This window comes from Silurus meridionalis, chromosome 15 (assembly GCF_014805685.1).
Source record: "Silurus meridionalis isolate SWU-2019-XX chromosome 15, ASM1480568v1, whole genome shotgun sequence".
Lineage (NCBI taxonomy): Eukaryota > Metazoa > Chordata > Actinopteri > Siluriformes > Siluridae > Silurus > Silurus meridionalis.
The window spans coordinates 5,104,384-5,122,643 of record NC_060898.1 but is presented as its reverse complement, the minus strand read 5'-3'; the positions used below and the strand labels follow the sequence as shown (position 1 = coordinate 5,122,643).

General features: G+C 38.9%; 1 protein-coding gene across 2 annotated transcripts; it reads right to left on the bottom strand.

Annotated features, from left to right (window-relative positions):
• Nucleotides 1-18,152, bottom strand: man1b1a (mannosidase, alpha, class 1B, member 1a). 2 transcript variants are annotated; one of them, XM_046868241.1, is made up of 14 exons: nucleotides 17,827-18,152; nucleotides 16,029-16,141; nucleotides 12,861-12,969; nucleotides 11,943-12,109; nucleotides 11,550-11,686; nucleotides 10,899-10,993; nucleotides 9,180-9,371; nucleotides 8,939-9,087; nucleotides 8,560-8,748; nucleotides 8,164-8,354; nucleotides 5,045-5,162; nucleotides 4,619-4,813; nucleotides 3,627-3,758; nucleotides 1-2,230 (listed from the first exon to the last, which is right to left on the bottom strand). In XM_046868241.1, exons 2-14 carry the CDS (start codon nucleotides 16,119-16,121, stop codon nucleotides 2,024-2,026), a joined length of 1,974 nt encoding a protein of 657 aa, XP_046724197.1. In that variant the 5' UTR covers nucleotides 16,122-16,141; nucleotides 17,827-18,152; the 3' UTR covers nucleotides 1-2,023. The 2 variants fall into 2 exon arrangements, with proteins under 2 accessions (XP_046724197.1, XP_046724196.1); XM_046868240.1 differs by having other exon boundaries at nucleotides 17,885-18,152.
• Between the last annotated feature and the right edge of the window lie 108 nt (nucleotides 18,153-18,260).

Below are 18,260 nucleotides of genomic sequence, written 5' to 3'. Positions count from 1 at the left end.
TTCTTCATGAGCCCCTGCATTGAGTGCTATGGTTTTAGTATCCACATTGACTTGGAAATAATAATTTCAGGCTTCTCTATGAAGTTTTCCGGCCCTGAAATTGGCTCCACCCCCAGTGTCAAAAAATCAGCTGTTCTACTCACCCATTTATGTTTAATTTATATTTTTGCATAATTGTATCGAGAATCACAGAGCAGAATTATGGGTAAGTGTAGCTCACACATGTATACCTCGACAACACGGGTGAATGCGTTGTTCTGTGTTACAGGCAAAAGCTGAACCAGGTAGGGGTTGTTTTTCTTTTCTACTCTATCAGTTAGTTCTATTTCTACACCTTGCTGGTTAAATTCCACTAAATATAACCTGGCTCTGTTAAAGGGATATCTTTTTTTCCAGTTTTAGAAACATCTATCAGGGAAGGATTTTCTTTTCTCGCAACAGGCTACTACAGCAAGGAGAAAAAAACAATTAAATTGAATTAGGAAGGATGTGAGGCTGTAAAGTGGGCAGTGATCCATTTCCCTTTGTCTCAGATCCATCTAGGTACACATTAACCTGCATTCAAGAGATGATAAAGAACTATAGGGCCATCCCTTCTGCCCAAGTTTAATTAAATATTAGACTTTAGAATTTCAGTTCTAACTGCATAATAAAGTAAAAAAAAGTATGGCATGTGCAGGTTTTTGTTTAAAGAAATAAAGCAGGGATACACAGTGGTTTTGTGTAGGTAACGTAAAAATAGTGCTCCTGTACATGGATATTTATTATTATAATTTCCACATGATCATGAGTGGCAAGCAACACTTATTTTGTGAGAAAGGTTTATAATAGTGATACAGCAGTGCTTTACCTCTTACAGTCTGTACACTCTGCTAAATGCTTCATTGTCCAAGTATCTTCTGCTGTCTACACCATCCTGCTCATCACCTAGCCAAGCGGAGTCTTTGCCTTAACCGAAACATCAACGTGTGTTTGTTCTGAACGACAATGGATTTCTCATGAACATGACACAGCTGGAAAATAATGATTTTAAGAAAAAAAGCTGCTTTGTTTCAAGTAGCTATCAATAAAACATAATCGTTAATGTGTTCAACGCATATACATATTCCTCATGTAGACCTGCGCGACATGCAGAGACGTGAGAACGCCGAATTATAACCGAAGCCTTGTGCAGCTTGTCAATGTTGCCATTGCAATTCTGATCACATTCGGCAGCAGAATCCGAAATTACAAACGGCTCCTTTAAATCATTTAAAAAAAAAGGAAAAGGTTTTGGGTGGGGGTGGGGGGTTTGTCATGGCTCGAAAGTCTACCTCGGGTTTCGTCTAACAGCTGGCAGAGTTGCGGATCGCGACACAAAGCTCCGCCGTAGCTCAGGAGGCTCCGGAGGGAACGCTACTAAATCAAGTCGTGGGCTTTTACTAAAGTGCTAAAGCTGTCAGATGAAGTGAACAGAAACAAATAAAATCTCCCGGGCCTTAGAGCCATCAAATAAAATATAACTCTTAAAAACAAACGGCTCGCTATTTCACGCAGGCCCTAAATTCCTCCTGTATCTCATAAATGTAGCACTCAGAAATGCGTTTCGAGGTCCCCCTGTTTAAGAGCTTGTCACATCATCATGACGAAATGCGAAACCTCACGTTCGTCAATATGAGAAGGTAAAAAAAAAATACAACAAAAAAACAGTGGTACTTCATTTCACGTAAAAAAAAACGCCTTCCGTTTTTACAGCATTAATTCTGAGCTGTCTTATGCAAATAAGATCAACGACAAGCAGCAATAGCGCACATTGACCGTTTTTTTAACTCTAATAATGAGCGTGTGAATGGTTTCAAAACCGTTACATCAAACATGGTTAACCATTTTGACCTTCCAGTTCGATCCGTGTTTCGTTCACCACCGTAGAACAAGACCCCGAAGAAAACGAGTTGAGCTCTGAATCTCCATTTGCTCCCTGTTCCAGATAAAGAGCTCTGCAGGATTCTCCCAGAAGCTTCAGCTTCTAGAACTCCAGAGCAGGTCATGATGCAGACGGCCAGATAGGGAGAGGATGAGCTTCAGTGTTGAACACGTACTTATCCAAACTGATCAGCTCAGGATCATCTGAGAACAGTAGGAAGAGGTACTTCAGGGTCTCTCCGAGGAAGAAGCTCTCCATCTTGTCTTTGGGGTTGGGATTGACCGCATCACGTACGTTCCCGATGGACGTGTAGCCTCCGCTGGGGACCTAAAAAAAGGCAGGAAGTGTTATAACAATTCAGTAACCTTTATTACAACTGATGTATTTTTAAATAAACCTGAATGAATTTATAGCAAGCAGAAGATTTTGAGAGGAATAAATGTTTGAACTCCTGACTTTGACTTGCCACATCACCCGTGGCCTCATTTGCATGATTATTTTGAAGTGGTTGAAAGGGAGGTTTTGGGTTAATGATAATTTTAACAGATATCAATTAGTGTTTGACTCTTTAATATCATTCTATTAATAGATTGGTGTTGCTAAGAGTCACATTAGAGTCTTTTTACATGAACTGAGTCTTGACAATAGGAACATTATAGCCATAAGAAATCATCTGTAGGCAAATACTTTTGTACTTTTACTCAAGTGAAATTTTAAAGGGAGCACTTTTACTTTTCTGGAGTCATATTTTTACCTACTATAGCTCTACTTTAACTCAAGTACATGGTCTGTGTACTTTGTCCACCACTGGTGGTTTTAACACTCTTTTACTCATAATACGCCTGCAGAAATGGATCCATTTTCCAAAACAGTACATATTTTGAGTCGAGACGGATCTCAGAAAACACCTTGGCACCTAAGACACGGAAAATAAATAAATAAATAAAGGGGGGATTGGGGGAGAAGCTCATTTCTGGTTGGTTCCCATCCTCACCCTCTGTTCTCTCTCATGCTCAGTGACGAGGCTGTCACCGTAATGGAAGTCTAAAAAGCTTTCAGCCAGCCATCTTCAGCAAACAGGATGAGCAATAATCACAATATTCACAAAGCAGAAATGCATTTTATTCCAATAGATATCGGAAACAAAACGGTTGTTCACGACGGCAAATGCAAACTTATATGTACAGCTATAATGAGTAAAATCAAATGTGATTGGACCTTAAAAAAGGGAAAAACTCCCTGAGATGACATGAGGAAGAAGGAAATACAAGTTCTAGGAGTATAAGAGTAAAGAGTATTAAGTGTGGTGAAAGGCTGTTCCAAAAATCCTAGATTAACTCGGTTTGAGGATAAAATATCGGTCACGCTGATTAGAAATGATCTGCATGCACATTTTATAAATCTATTTTAGTCACACAATGGACTCGCACCCGCCTTGTTGTCTTGGGAACACTGCTGATTTTGTTTCTTTTCATTTACATTTAAATGAAAATCTTTTAGAATTGGCTGTCAGTGTGGCTTTATGTTAGAAACGGATTTCAGTGACCGTACCGCAGAAGAAGAAAGCGGAAAAGATCCCCACTGATTCCACTCAGGTGGAGTCTGCAAACTCTCCTTGCAAAAAGTACTGCTTGAACAGAACCACTGGAAGAAATTTTTTTTTTTCCTTTCCCAAAAAGAAAGGACATGTCAGAAAGCTGAGGGCTCAGAGTTTAAAACTTACCCTGGTGTACTTGTTAAAGCTCTCTAAAATTTGCCAGCCCCAGTCTCTATATTTCCTGTCCTGGGTGAATCTGTACATGTAGAACAGACTCTCTACCGTCTCAGGTCTCAGGAGGTTGTGTCTGTCAGCCGGCTAGACAAACACACAGATACACAGTGTCCAATATACACCGACCAGGCATAACACTTTACCTTTACTGATCAGGCATAACATTACGACCACCTGCCTAATATTGTGTTGTTCCCCCTTTTGCTGCTAAAACAGTCCTGAACCTTTGAGCATTAACTTCTTCAATATTGTGAGCTACAGGAGCTCGTCTGTTGGATCGGACCACACGGACCAGCCTTCGCTCCCCACCGTGCATTAATAAGCATCACCCTGTCCCCGGTTCACCACTGTTCCTTCCTTGGAGCACTTTTAATATAAACTGATGACTGCAGACCAGGGACATCCCACAAGAGCTGCAGTTTTGGAGATGCTCTGACCCAGTCATCTGGATAGCCCTCTGCTTCATGCTTCTAACACGTCAACTTTGAGGACAAAATGTTCACTTGCTGCCTAATATATCCCACACACTAACAGGTGTCATGATGAAGAGATAATCAGTGATATTTACTTCGGTCAGTTGTCATCAAGTTATGCCTGATTGGTGTTTAGTGTCTACAGTATTAATAGTCATTCCTGCTAGTCAATTTTCTGTTTCATTCTGTTGTGATTTTAGAAAAACAGGTCAAAATGGTGCAAGGAAGCACTACCACTCCTTCAAAAAAAAAAAACTAATATTTTCTCACAGAAAATCTCACCCCATCAAATATTTAAGTCTAAATGATAATTTAATAGAGCAGTGCCATGATAAAGAGAGAATCCGTGTTATTCACTTCACCAGTCATTATGTTACGCCTGGTCGGTGTATGCATATCAGATAATATATAATGGATATGTTCAGTTGAAAAATAAAAGCCTTTAATGAAAAAAAATGCTGAAGACTTTACTTTGACATCTATATCACGACCGCTGAGGCTGTACAGGTTAAAATGGGCGATCTCAGGACTCAGGCCCGTCTCCATCTGTGCATACATCTGATAGCATGTCTCCATCAGCTGCACTGCCAGATCCATGTGGTCAGCTGGCAGGCCGTTATGCGCTCCCAGAGCCAGTGTGCCCGGAAGAAAACACACCAAATGATCCTGGGCAAGAGAAGAAAAAAAAAACACAGGAGGTTCCAGCAGGTCACAGATACAGCAATCTCCATCCTCATAAGTAATCCAATTCCACAGAAGTCATTAAGAACCCAAAATCCAAATCTCGGGATTAAATACACAGATGTCCCAAACGCCGCTGGCTTGCAGATTATCTCTAAATGTGGGACGTTATCAAAACAAAAGCCTGGACATGCCAGGTTTCTGTTAATCTCTTACCATTTTGGGGTTGAGGCGTCCGTGAGACAGCTCTCCCACAAAGGTGTGCTTACTGGCTGTCTGTTTGAGGAGATTTTTCTTCACTCCCTCAATGGCTTGAAGGTAGTCCTCTAGTAACCTGAACACACACATTACACATTGTGGTTTGGCAATATATGCTTTTAAACCTTAAAACCAGCAATATATGCTTTTAAATATTAAAACATATATGGCACCTATGAGGTTTTTGAGTAGCAACACTCTGAAAGGTGGGAAAGTTCAAGTGAGGAGGGGTTCCTTATGCAGTGCACTGTATACTAGGGATGAAGTCACTGACTCAGCATAAAAGTTAACATGCATCGTTTTGAACATATTTGCATCGGTCAAAACAATTTATTTATATATAATTATTAGTAGATGCACTATAATTTAATTATTTACAAAGAGACCAATAATTTGTCACCAATCTTTTAAATGTAGCTTGATTTCTCCTCGCTAAACTGTTTTTCAAACTGTTGTTCTCTCAGCACGGCTGTTGCTACGTGAAAATGACGTATCGCAACACTACGGAGACCGAGGCCTGTCCTGAGAGTCACATTGAATACAGATTAACATGGCAGAGGTAGAGCTGCATCTTTGTCTAGAAAAAAAAAAAAAAATGTCTGGTTTAATTTTTATAATTTTTTGCACTACAAAGGCCTTTTTTTTTTTTCTTTTTTAAGTGCCATGCGTTAGCCATATCTGTTAAATATATTATATATATATATATATATATATATATATATATATATATATATATATATATATATATATGAATATATTATATAATATTAAATTGCCTAGCGTAATTTTTTCTATTGCATCGTATTAAATCGATTCAAAATCGGATCGCACTGCATAGTAATAGGGGTGAATCGTATCGCATCTGTAGCTGCTTCATGATACATCTTTAATGTATCATATCTTTGGCTATGCACCGACTCGCATAGCTTCCGTTATGGAAACGCACATCCCTAAAATATACACTAGAAGTCGCTGATTGAACCTCTCCATGCACGTTACATGAAATTAGATCAGGTCAAAAAAGATGACTAACAAAACCAAAAAATGGTCCAAAGGGACAATTTGCAATTTCTTTTTTTTTGTTATTCAATTTGGCAAGTATGTAAATCTTCCAGACAGGATCTCTTCCATCCATGCCTGGGATGAATACATTCCACTATTAAAGCTAGCATGTGGAGATAGCGATCATACTAGCGATCACAATTTTCTTTCGTGTACTGTTTAACGTTTAATTCATTACATAGTTGGATATTCTTTACTCTTAGAGTTTCAGTTGAAATTAATTTTAACTAAACGTTTTTGTTTTTTCAGTACAAGGAAAATGTGAAGAAATGCTTGTGTTACGTTAATTGCAAAGAATTTTATATTTTTTTCACAATTAAATTGACAATTTTTTTCTTAAATATTTTTAAAGAAAGGATTTAAAAAGTGCTCAGTGCTGAGGTAGACCAGCTTCCAGCAGCAACTTAGTCTTAAGTATGCACTGGCAGGAGGCCAATCATTACCAGGTGAAGAGCAAAGAGAGGAAAGGCATGCAAGCAGCTAGGAGTTCTTATCAGACCCTGCAAGCCAGACAGTCAGACAGACAGACACTGGCAGATAGACAGACGTTCACAATTCCATAGAGCACAGCATTTTGGGGTCAGATACAGGTAAGTAGAAAATATGGAATAAAGAGAAGGATCTGACTGTTCCAGAACATTCGTTTAGGTCTAAGAAGCGAGAAAATGTGGACCGATTCCTCAGTCACACTATTACATTTTATAGCTCTCTGGATATTAGAGATTAGATTTTGGAAAAAATTCAACCTCATAATCTGTAGCTAGATATGTATCGTTATTTCGCACTTTATGTATAGTGTCTCACAAAAGTGAGTGCACCCCTCACATTTCAGCAACCATTTTAGTATATCTCCTCAAGAGACAATACTGTAGAAATGAAACTTGGATGTAGACAGTAGACAGATTTACTGTCCTCTAAAAATAACTCAACATACAACCTTTATATTTTTAGATAGCTGGCAACAAAAGTGAGTACACCCTAATTAAACATATAAAAAGTGTGTGCAAAGTGTCAATATTTTGTGTGAGCACCATTGTTATCCAGCACTGCCTTAATCCTACTGGGTATGGAATTCACCAGAGCTGCACAGGTTGTTGCTGGGATCCTCTTCCACACCTCCATAATGACATCACAGAGCTGCTGGATGTTAGAAACATGGCGCTTCTCCTCCTTCCGCTTGAGGAGCCCCACAGGTGCCTAATAGGGTTCAGGTCTGAAGACATACTTTGCCACTTCATTACTTTCACCTTCAACAAGGCAGTTGTGATCTTGGCGATGTGTCTAGGGTCATTATTATGTTGGAAAACTGCCTGAGGACTCAACTTCTTTGATCGACCCTTGCGAGGCCTGTTCCCAGTGGAACCTGTCTTGCAAAAACCTCTGTATGACCCCAGCCACTGTACTGTAACTCAGTTTGAGGGTGTTACCAATCTTCTTTTAGCCTCGGCCATCTTTGTGGAAAGCAACAATTCTCATTTCTTAAATCCTAGTAGAGTTTAACTGCTCTAATACAAGATACACAAATTTGTATGGTCTTGTCAAGCAGACAAAAACATAAGCATGATGAACAGAACATGGCTTTGCATGATAAAGCGATGTACAGCTGTCATCACTTACAGTAGGGTATACTTACATTTGTTGCCAGTTATTTTGACAATAATGTTGTATGATGAGTTATTTTTAGAGGACAGTAAATCTATACTGCTATAAATTTGCACACTGACTACTCTGAAATATATACAAGTTTCATTGATAGATAGATAGATAGATAGATAGATAGATAGATAGATAGATAGATAGATAGATAGATAGATAGATAGATAGATAGATAGATAGATAGATAGATAGATAGATAGATAGATAGATAGATAGATAGATAGATAGATAGATAGATAGATAGATAATGATTTAATGTATTTAGCAGACTTCCTTAACCAGATACAATTTGGACCAACGGTTGTTCAGCAGATAACAGAGATTATGTCTCCCACCCATCCACCCAAAACACCACTCACGTGAAGTCCTTTTTCCCTCCCTGTAGCCACTGTTTGAGCAGGTATTCGTAGTAGCTGTCAGCGCGAGCTCCCAGAGTAAACACTCCTCGGTGCGTAAACTTGCCGCTGCTTGTGTTGATAAACATGGGCACCAGTCCATCGCGCTTCCCATCGAGCTTGTGGACCAGCCTCGCCACCTCATCCACTGCGTTCTGAGCACAATCACACAACATACACACAACACCAACAAAAAAAACAGTGTTTCAAACAAGCATCTTTATGAACAATACTAATATAAAAAAACTAAACAATCATCCAGTTATTCATTATATAAGAAATAAAACAAAACGAGGTGAACTATCGAAGCTGCTGTTGTAAATGAAATCAATTTTGACCAATCAGAACTGATGTCAGCACCTGATATTGTGGGTCCTGGGTGAGTCTGCTGAGCTCCCGAAACTCCAGCTGAATGCTGGTGACCTCGGCAACGGTGCTGTCTGTGGTCCAGCGTGGTGGGTGCGCAGTGCCTTTACCGATGTTCACGTCAGAAAAAGGAATCTTGGACGCAGTCTTGAAGGCAGGCATCAATCTAGAACCGATATCTTTCTAAAGGAAGAGAAAGAATTTGCGGCGTAAGCGCACATACACTCCAATAAAGCACTCGCGTTAAATTACCCTGAATGACCTTAAAATCTTTGTTCTGATACAAATGCTGACTGTCCTTTCACTGCGAGATCTAGAAAAGCTGAGGGCAAAAAAAAAAAAAAAGCATTGGAGGTATGTTTAAACTACTGACAGCCTTGTCCAGGAACAGCGTGTCTCCTGTAAGGTTATAAGTGCTCAGGAGGCCTCCGAGAATGCGGATGGTACTCTCGAACAGATTCACATCGACGTTCTTAGAGAATGATAACTCCGTCTCGACCCATTTCTTAGCTTCCTCAAACTCTGTGAGAACGAAACAGAAAAACACAGAAGATTGGATTATTAAATCATAAAAGACTCTACTGACTCTTTTAAAGCGACTGCTACGGTATTACCATCTTTCAAGCCGAGAATCCACATGGTGTCGAGCGCATCGATAAGGGTCAGACCCAAACCAAACCACTCCCTGTATGTCTTCGAGACAGGCTTCAGCTCATCATGACCCCAGGCGAAAGCTTTATAGCCTTTCCACGCATGCTTGAAAGCTTCTCTGACAGCTTCTGCTCGATCCACTGGGTTCACTGGGACTAAAAATGGACATCCAGTCATGTTTTTAAAAAGAATGATGTCATATAATTGTGTAGTATATGGGCATCTGAAGTAATTATACTGTATAGCAGCATCAGGTGGGTCATGTAGTAATACATATATAAAACTATAATATAAACCAATTTAATAGCTATAATATAATATATAATAGCTATAATATAAACCAATGTCTGGAATGAACATTTTTGATTTTCAATGAACATTTCAGAATTACACAAAAAAATATACACAAAAGAATTATAACCAATTAAATGAAATTCAGCTAACAGGCAAAAAAATTAATTTATATAAATCAAACTATTTCCCTTCTTAGTTCTGTTTGTTCTGGTAAGAAACTACAAAGCAATCAAAGTGGAGTGCGAACCAAAACAACAGTGCGCTTCTCAGACTAAATAAAATCAATATGTCACCAAATAGACATAACATGAATGAGAAAAAAAAAAAATCAGCAAAAGAAAAGCCGCATTTTCACACCAATTTAGAGCATTGGCTGATTCTAATTTGCAGTTTGGTTCGATTTAGTTTCCCAGTTTTCACCAAATAGGTGTTTCCTCTAAAAGATTAAAGCCAGTCAATTCAAGCTGCTTCTCCTCCTTGTGTCGCGAGGTAACACAGGACGCCCAGGGGAAAGTACTTTTGTCTTCTGCATGCACAAACTGAAATCTACACAGACTCGCTAGCTGGTGACATGGGAAAGTGTATGCAATCGCCACCACCCACACAGAACGGACAATTCTGCTCCCGTGGGTCCTGATTGGGTTTGAATTGCGTGATAATCTTTTGTTTTGTATAGATTTAAGATGTTATCTCTGTTTAAGAACGTTTCTTTTGTTTATATGCAACAAACTAGAACATTTTGCATAGGATCTACTTTAAGCAAACAAACATATGAATGATGCAGATGTGAAACTTTTTAATACAAAAATAAATTAATTAAAAAAAATTTAATTTGCCCAGTTTCATGCAGAATTTCACGTTTGCTCTTTGCTCTAACTTGCTGTCCATGATAAAATCGTAGACGTGGTAATGCAAGTGTTCAGAATAGCACCAGTTATCATCATTCGATTCTAAACTTTTTGTTAGCAACTCGTATACATAAAATATAGGCTTTGAAAATGACTATAAATAAAAAAAAAAAAAGACTCTTTTGGAACAAAACTATAAAATAACAGTAAAAGAAAAATGTACAGTTTGTAAATAACTATAATGGTAATGCGGTCATCATTACTGAACAGTCAGGTGTCCTTACATTTACCTCAATAACACTTACATTTACCTTAATGATATTTGACACCCTGTGGACCCTTATCCTGTGGACCCTTATCTACATCCACTTACGAGTGTCTCATTTATACTGAGTATTTGAAGGTTAAAGGGCTCGCTCAAGGACCCAACATGAGCAGAATGGTGTTTCTGGGACATGAACTCGAACAATGTCTGAACCACTGAGCTCCCACTTCTCAGTTACCACGTGAGGATGCAGGTGTAATGTGAAATGTTCCTACCTATTTGCAAAGGGACGGCTTCCCCGACCTCCGCGGCTCCTGCTGCCTCCTGTGGCTCGGCGTCCTGCACGGCTTCGATCATGGCCCCTCGCCAGCTGTTCAGGCGACGGCAAATAACGGAAAGCGCCGATAAACGTTTAGGGGAATAAAAGGGACGTAAATAAATGAAATAAATCAAGCATTTAAAGCATTTCTAAGCATTTTAAGTGTCTGTATTAAGGCTGCTCTTGGCCTGTTCTGGAGAGTTGAACAAATTAATCGAATCCAAGTCCATGAAAAGGAATTTATAACTTTACTTAGTAGTGCCTCTTTATGGTTGTCACATTATTCATTAGCTTAATGGCCTTTAATGCATTTTAAGTCTCTATGCAGTGATGGCAGTGAATGCAAAATGAATCCAACCCGAAAAAAAGGAAGAGGATCACAAATTGCATTAGAAGCACCGTTATTTAAATAAGCACACTGCTAATGGGACAAAAACGGAACTACACTCTACTAATCCAGCACAATTATGTTCAAACAACATCTAAACGCGAAGGTAAAATGTGCCGTACTTCATACTTACGCTGATCCGTTCCATTCAATGTATAGCAGTTGTTAATAAAAAGACTGCAATGTATTAAGTGTATTTTTTTTGCACCGGTATTATACCTAATGACAGTCTGAGTTTCATCCTCCTGCACTTCTTCTCTTCGGCCGGCTGCTTCCTGTCCGCCCTTCACCTGCCATTCAGACACATTTAATCGTTTCTGCAGGCCTGGAGGACCACGTTTGCTTGGAGGTTTCTTCTGTAGTAGACAAAGCACACAGGTTTCACAATCATGTGACTTGCTTTGTCATTTTGAGTCACAAAAATCCACCAGGGAAAACCCACATGAACCCAGGGAAGCTTTTCTCACTCTGATATCATAATTATGACATCTAGTAATTATTATTATTATTTGTCTGTATGCATGCACTTAAAATTATCAGCTTTTTGAAAGTCTTCCTTTATATAACAATCCTGGATTGTCCTATGACCTTATTTCCAGACAAGCAACTGACCAGAGCTGGAGCATTGGGAAGGACGAAGGTATTCAGTTTCTGTGGCTCAGAAGACTCCTTGTTTATGACCTCAGGTACTGGTTTTAGGATCTGACCAGGTGGGAACGGTTGGAAACCCCGTTTCTGCAGGTCATCTCTAACATCATGCAGTGATCCTTCAAACAGATCTGAAGTGAAGGCAAGAGAACAGAATAATACATTTTAAGTCATTTATATGCTATAAACTTTCTCTTTCAGTCTTGCAGATACTCTTCTAACACAAATCACTCCTGCCACTTTTCTCCACCCACTCCACCCTTTACTTCATCTAACTCTCTCTAGAATTTTTCCTTCTCCTCCATCTCACAACCCACGTGTGGAGCATAAGAACTGATTACATTTATCGTCACGCCTTCAACTTCCAGCTTTACGTTCATCACTCTTTCAGAAACTCTCTTCACCTCCACTACACTCTGACTGTACTCTTCCTTCAGAATCACCCCTCCACCATTTCTCTTTGCATCCACACCATGATAGAACAGTTTGAACCCTCCTTTAATGTTCCTGCCCTTACTCCCTTTTCACTTAGTCTGCTGAACGCACAACATATCTACCTTTCTCCTCTCCATCATATCATCTCCCTCTCTCCCTTTACCAGTCATAGTGCCAACATTTAAAGTGCCCACCCAAACCTCCACTCTCCTCCACTTCTCCTTTCCCTGCTGTCTCTGTAGACGTCTTCCCCCTCTGCTTCTCCTCCTTTGGCCAACAGTAGCCCAAGCGTACCGTACTGTATATGGTTAAAACAACAATACAAGCCACTTCGCACTTGAGCTGAGCAAAGCCAACAGCAAAATGCAGTGTTAAATCAGATTGGATGTGTTACGCTATTCATGTAAATCCAAACATGATTACCATTTGCTTTCTAAAAACACTCACCTGTCCATTGCTCAGAGAGGCTGGGGTATGAGAAGATCCCTCCGATGAACAGAATGCAGAAGAGAGACAGTATGAGACTGCGCTGCAGACGGGAAAACTGCTTCCATTTCTGAAAACACGAATAGAGATGTTTTAAAACATACACATTTCCTCCCAAATTATTGGCACCCTTGGAAAAAGTATTCAATTATTAAATTATCTTAATCTCAACCTGATAAGAGAGACTGTATCTATAATGAAGGTACATTTGTAATAAATAAAATAAAAAAAACATAAGTTAACCCTTAATACTGCCTGTGTCATAATTATTGGCACCACTCTAATTCCTCTAATTGTAGGTAATTATAGCATGTTCTTATTTGTTTTTACTGTTCAGCCACGTAATATATGCTGACTTTCATACAAAACAGCTGGAAACTACCCATAACCCATGGACACCGTTGGGGTTAATTGTAGGACAATTGTAGAGCTTTTCTGGAAGCTTTTCTCCATCCACAGTGAAGACATGAGTTTTTGGAAAAAAAAAAGAATTTTGTTTTCACTGAATCTTCACTACTTTACTAAATGTTCTCTGTAGAAAATGCAATGTTGGGGCCTCTGTTTTAAAATACAAGGCATCATCATGGACTTCCTCTGCCGGGAAGTTTTGGGTCATTGTGGAATATTTTCCGCAGGACAATAATCCAAAATACACACAGAACGCCTCAATAATCACAGAGCCAAGCTTTTAACTCGGCCATTCCAGTCTGTTGACCTCTTTAAAAACCTGTGGTGTGAGCTGCATCGCAAAACCCTGAAGCCTGAACAATGAAGGATGTGGACAAACTCCTAATTCTATCTAAAGGGTCTCAGATTCCTTGCTTTTTGTTCTCACATCATCAAGAATTGGTTTTTTTGTTGTTGTTATTTTACAATTCCTCTTTTATTTGCAGTGTAAAACTATCCAGGCGATCATTTTTAGATCTAAATATATATATTTCACCATCCTGTTTAAGGGTGCTAATAATTCTGAAGATGATGATTACAGAGTATATAATGTGCCTCGATTAAGGCCAGTCAAAATCACAATTTTAAACGGATGTCTAATTCGAACATTGGGCGGAATGTATGATAACTGTTATAAGATATGAGACTATAACAACATAATATGCAATCAGGTGTCTAGACGGAAAAATGAACGCAATCAGTGGGAAATTGTGAAATCGGATGGAGAGCGTAAGACTGGATAATTTGAACAGACAGTACTAATCAACAAAGTTTCCTTGCCCACTCTTATCACATTATAATAATGAGCTTTCTGGGAGCTAATAGAAAGTGCACACTGCAGAAAATATGTTTGGGAATGGTTTTAGGGAACATGACAAAGAGTTCATGGTTTTAACTAGGGATGCACCGAAATAAAAATTCTTGGCCGAAACCGAAAACCGAAAAAAGGAGGAAAGCAAAACCGAAAACCGAAAAAACCGAAACACCGAAAGAAATTATGGCAATTATTATTACCATTGCATTTATGGCTATGACTGTGTACTAACCTTACTAAAATCAAGCCATTTCAATTGCATAAATTAATATTAAAGTTTCAAAGAATAAATCAATTACAAATTATGAAAATATTTATTTATAGCACATTGCAGCAATGCACAGGATAAAATAAATTAAATTTTAGTCTTAAATGTTTAACTTTAATGCACTCATGTGTACATTAAATAATAATGTACAGGCCCTCTGGCCTGCTGAAAGGTTGTACAATTAAATATGTTCTTTCATAAAAACAAAGTGCATTTAGAACAAGTGCAACTGCTTAAAGATACAACAATACAACAATATCACTGGGAAACTTCCTGCCTTTTCAACAACGTCCACCACAGACGGAGTGCGCATGCTCGGAGGGGTTTTGCTTTTCTGTGCGTTTGCGTTCCTCTCATATTCAGCATAGCGTTCGGATGTTTGGATTTCAAATTAAACCCGACGTGGAGAAAGTTTTTGCAGACGAAATTTCGTCATTACATGTTTTGCAAATCGCTATCCGTGGGTCTTTCTCAGATATACTGAAACACGTCCACACCGCAGACATGTTGTTTTAGACAAGCACGTGCAGGCAGCGGTTTCTGTTTGCGTCATCACAACAAACTGTTTCGGACGTGTTTTTTTCGGTGATCAAATGCACTTTTGGGCCATTTTCGGCCGAAAATTTTCGGTGGCCGAATATTCGGTGCATTCCTAGTTTTAACTCAAGATTCCCCGGATATCAATCTGAATGCATGCTTGGAGTGTACTTGGGAAATATGTCCAATCCATTGAGGCCCAGTTAGAAACATCTTTGTTCCAGTAATACAAACTAGAGACCTGCACGGGACGGATATTTCAGTTTGTTTCACTGTTTTGGTTTCAATAGCAATGAATATGAAATAAAATGTCATTATGATGGTAATGGTAAAAGTGAGATATATCTCTTAGAGAGTATTGTTCATTTGTTTGCACAGTGCATAACAAAATAATAAACGAATCTTGCATTATTAGGCGTAATAAATGCATGTAAAATCATAATAAAATGTCTGCAATAATACTTGTAGTTACTGGGTGTAACGGTACACAGAAGTCACGGTTCTGTTCAATATCGGTATAGTCGAGGGGAAGAAACACAAAACGTATATAACAAAATGTTTCACAATATTTGCTAAAAATAAAAAATATAAAAATCAAACAAAATAAATCAAATTCATGTAATACACTTTTTTTATATTTTGACTACATTGAGTAATCGATTAAACTGGGATAAATTAAATTGATTATATTAAATTAAATAAATGGAAAAATTTAATAAAAATATTTTACATTTGTTAAACCTGATTTGGATAATACAGACATGTATATAAGTGTGTTTTTTATATTTAATATATAATTTACTACAGATATGTTCTATTCAGCTGTTCTATTTATTTCAGCATACTTTAACAAATGTCTTCATTCCTTCCATTCTTCATTCATTCCGCCGATATGTAAAATTGTCAGGATTTTAAAATACTTTTTTTAAATTCTTAACTTTCTGTAAAACCTGGTTGTTCTTGCAAAGGAGTGTGAGCAATCATCATGCTTTGACAATTAACCCAAAATACCTGACAGAATGATCAGGTGCTGACACCGAGGCAAAGTCATTCTGATGCTCACCCTCCAGCAGGACTGCCTCCGGTGCTTTCCATTATTGTAGCTGCGTTCTCCCAGTGTCACTGAGAAAAAGTCCTTCCTCTGTGTTGAATACATTCCTCCGCACCAGTTTTGAGCTGAGAACAGAAAAAAGGATAAAGGACACAATGAGGTGGAGCCTCATTATTTCACTGGACTCCAAATAAAGTGAGCCGTTAAAGAGTTTCTATTACATCATTGTAGAAGTTAAATTTGTCACTTAGATTTATGACCAGCTCTGAAACAGTGAAATGGAAAAGATGGAGTGGGTATTGAGAAAAGTTTTTGAGACGCATGCGGAGTAGTTTAAAGGCAAAAACACGCAGAATTCTACAGTGAATTACTGGACGAAGGTTTTTTTTGGACTGATGACTACAAATGTGGCTCTAACAGAAGAACATATGTGAGATGGAGAACAGAAGAGAAGATGTTAGCACACTGCCTCACCTACAGTCAAACATCAAGCAGAAAGTGTAATTGTTTTGGCTTGTTTTGGAGCAGGGAAAGTTCGAGACTTATTCGGAGTGAAAAAAATCCTGAACCAACATGGCTGCCATTCCATTCTTCAGCACCATGCAACATCCATGCAACATCCATGCAACATCCATGCAACATCCATGCAACATCCATGCAACATCTGGACATGGTTCATTGAAACTGACTTCTCAATACAAGTAGGCTATGACCTGAAGCATACGTCCAAACTCTGTAAGTGTTATCATGAAATGACCTGCCCAGTCACTGCACCTAAATCCTATTGAACTGCTCTGGGATGAACTGGATCTCAAAGTCAGAAAAAAAAATCCAACTGGTGAAGAACACCGGCACGTTTTACAAGAGGCATGGCAATGAACTGTCAGCATGCCAAGAGTGTGTACAGCTGTTGTTCCTTCTAAGGGAAGATGTTACAGTGAAAATAAAAAAAAGTGTAACAACAGACCGTAGTCATTTACCATCATAGGATCATGAACAGATGGTTGATCAACATCAAGGAAAGCTGTCAGCCTTTAATGAGTATGAAATAATTTTATTATTTAGGTATAAACTCTATATAGACAACAGTATTTGGATGTCTGACTTTTCCAGCCATATGCAGCTTTTCTACCAGAAAGTTGAAGGAACGCAATCGTCGTTGGATGCCGCAGCATTTGAATTGTTCAACAAATTTGAATTTTCCATTCACTTCAACTAGGAAACCCAAACCTGTCCCAGCATGTGAATGCCCCATGCACAAATTTACCTCTAGACGTCTAGACCTAAAGTGATGTCAGAGGTCAGAGCATCCCTGAAACTGCAGTTCTTGTGAGATGTTTTCGGTCTGCAGTGGTCAGTGTCTATCAAAAGTGGTCTAAGGAAGGAACAGTGGTGAACCGGCGACAGGGTGATGGACGGCCGAGGCTCATTGATGCACAAGAGGAGCATAAGGTGAACCATCACAATATTAGGCAAGGTGGTCATAATGTAATGCCTGATCGGTGTAAATATTTTGTATTTTTATTATTTCAAGCAGTATTTAAGCATTGCAGCTGGACTTATTATAAAGAATACTGTTGTAGAAGCACCTTTTGACCAATCAAAATGGAGATTTCAGCAGGATCCACTAAACCTACTGTAGAAGAATAGAAAGAGAAGCCTGAGAGGTTATGGTGTGAGAATGGAGATGTCAGAAAACATCCAAGTATGTGGTATTGGGTCAAGAAGAGAACAGAAATCCGAACACATACAAGCAGACCAGGAGAATAAAACAAAACAAGAAAATGCTTATGATCAGATCAAAGTTCACCATGCAAACAACCCTCACATCCATCAGCTGCACTGAACACGTGGGTGAAACACGGTACCTGGAAATCTGTGTAGAAGGCGGCGCGGTGCGTGGAGGAGCCTTTAGCGTTCACTCATCCACTCCATTCTGCTCCCTGCAGTCTTGCTAGCCAGCTGGCTAACAAGCTAGCATTTCAACCTAGCACTGCAAGCTAACCAGCATCTCATATTAACCGACATGCTATAATCATAATTCGAATAATAGTAATAATAATTTAAATCTATATATATGACAGGCTTGTTCACATTCAACGCATACGCCAAAAAGAGCACTGTTTACATATCCGCTTCCGGGTTGTGTCACGTGACCGCGAGAGGATTAGAGAGGCATATAATTGAACCCGCCCCCTATACTAGGCTGAACCCAAAAGTATACGGACGCCTGGTCACATCCTT

Excerpts from the sequence above, each read along its gene's own strand:
- man1b1a (XM_046868241.1), bottom strand. The coding sequence starts at position 16,121 with ATGTATTCAACACAGAGGAAGGACTTTTTCTCAGTGACACTGGGAGAA. Across the intron at positions 11,687-11,942 it reads TTCCCAATGCTCCAGCTCTG|AAGAAACCTCCAAGCAAACG; the intron begins GTCAGTTGCTTG and ends TGTCTACTACAG. Across the intron at positions 3,759-4,618 it reads GTCGTGATATAGATGTCAAA|CCGGCTGACAGACACAACCT; the intron begins GTAAAGTCTTCA and ends GTGTTTGTCTAG.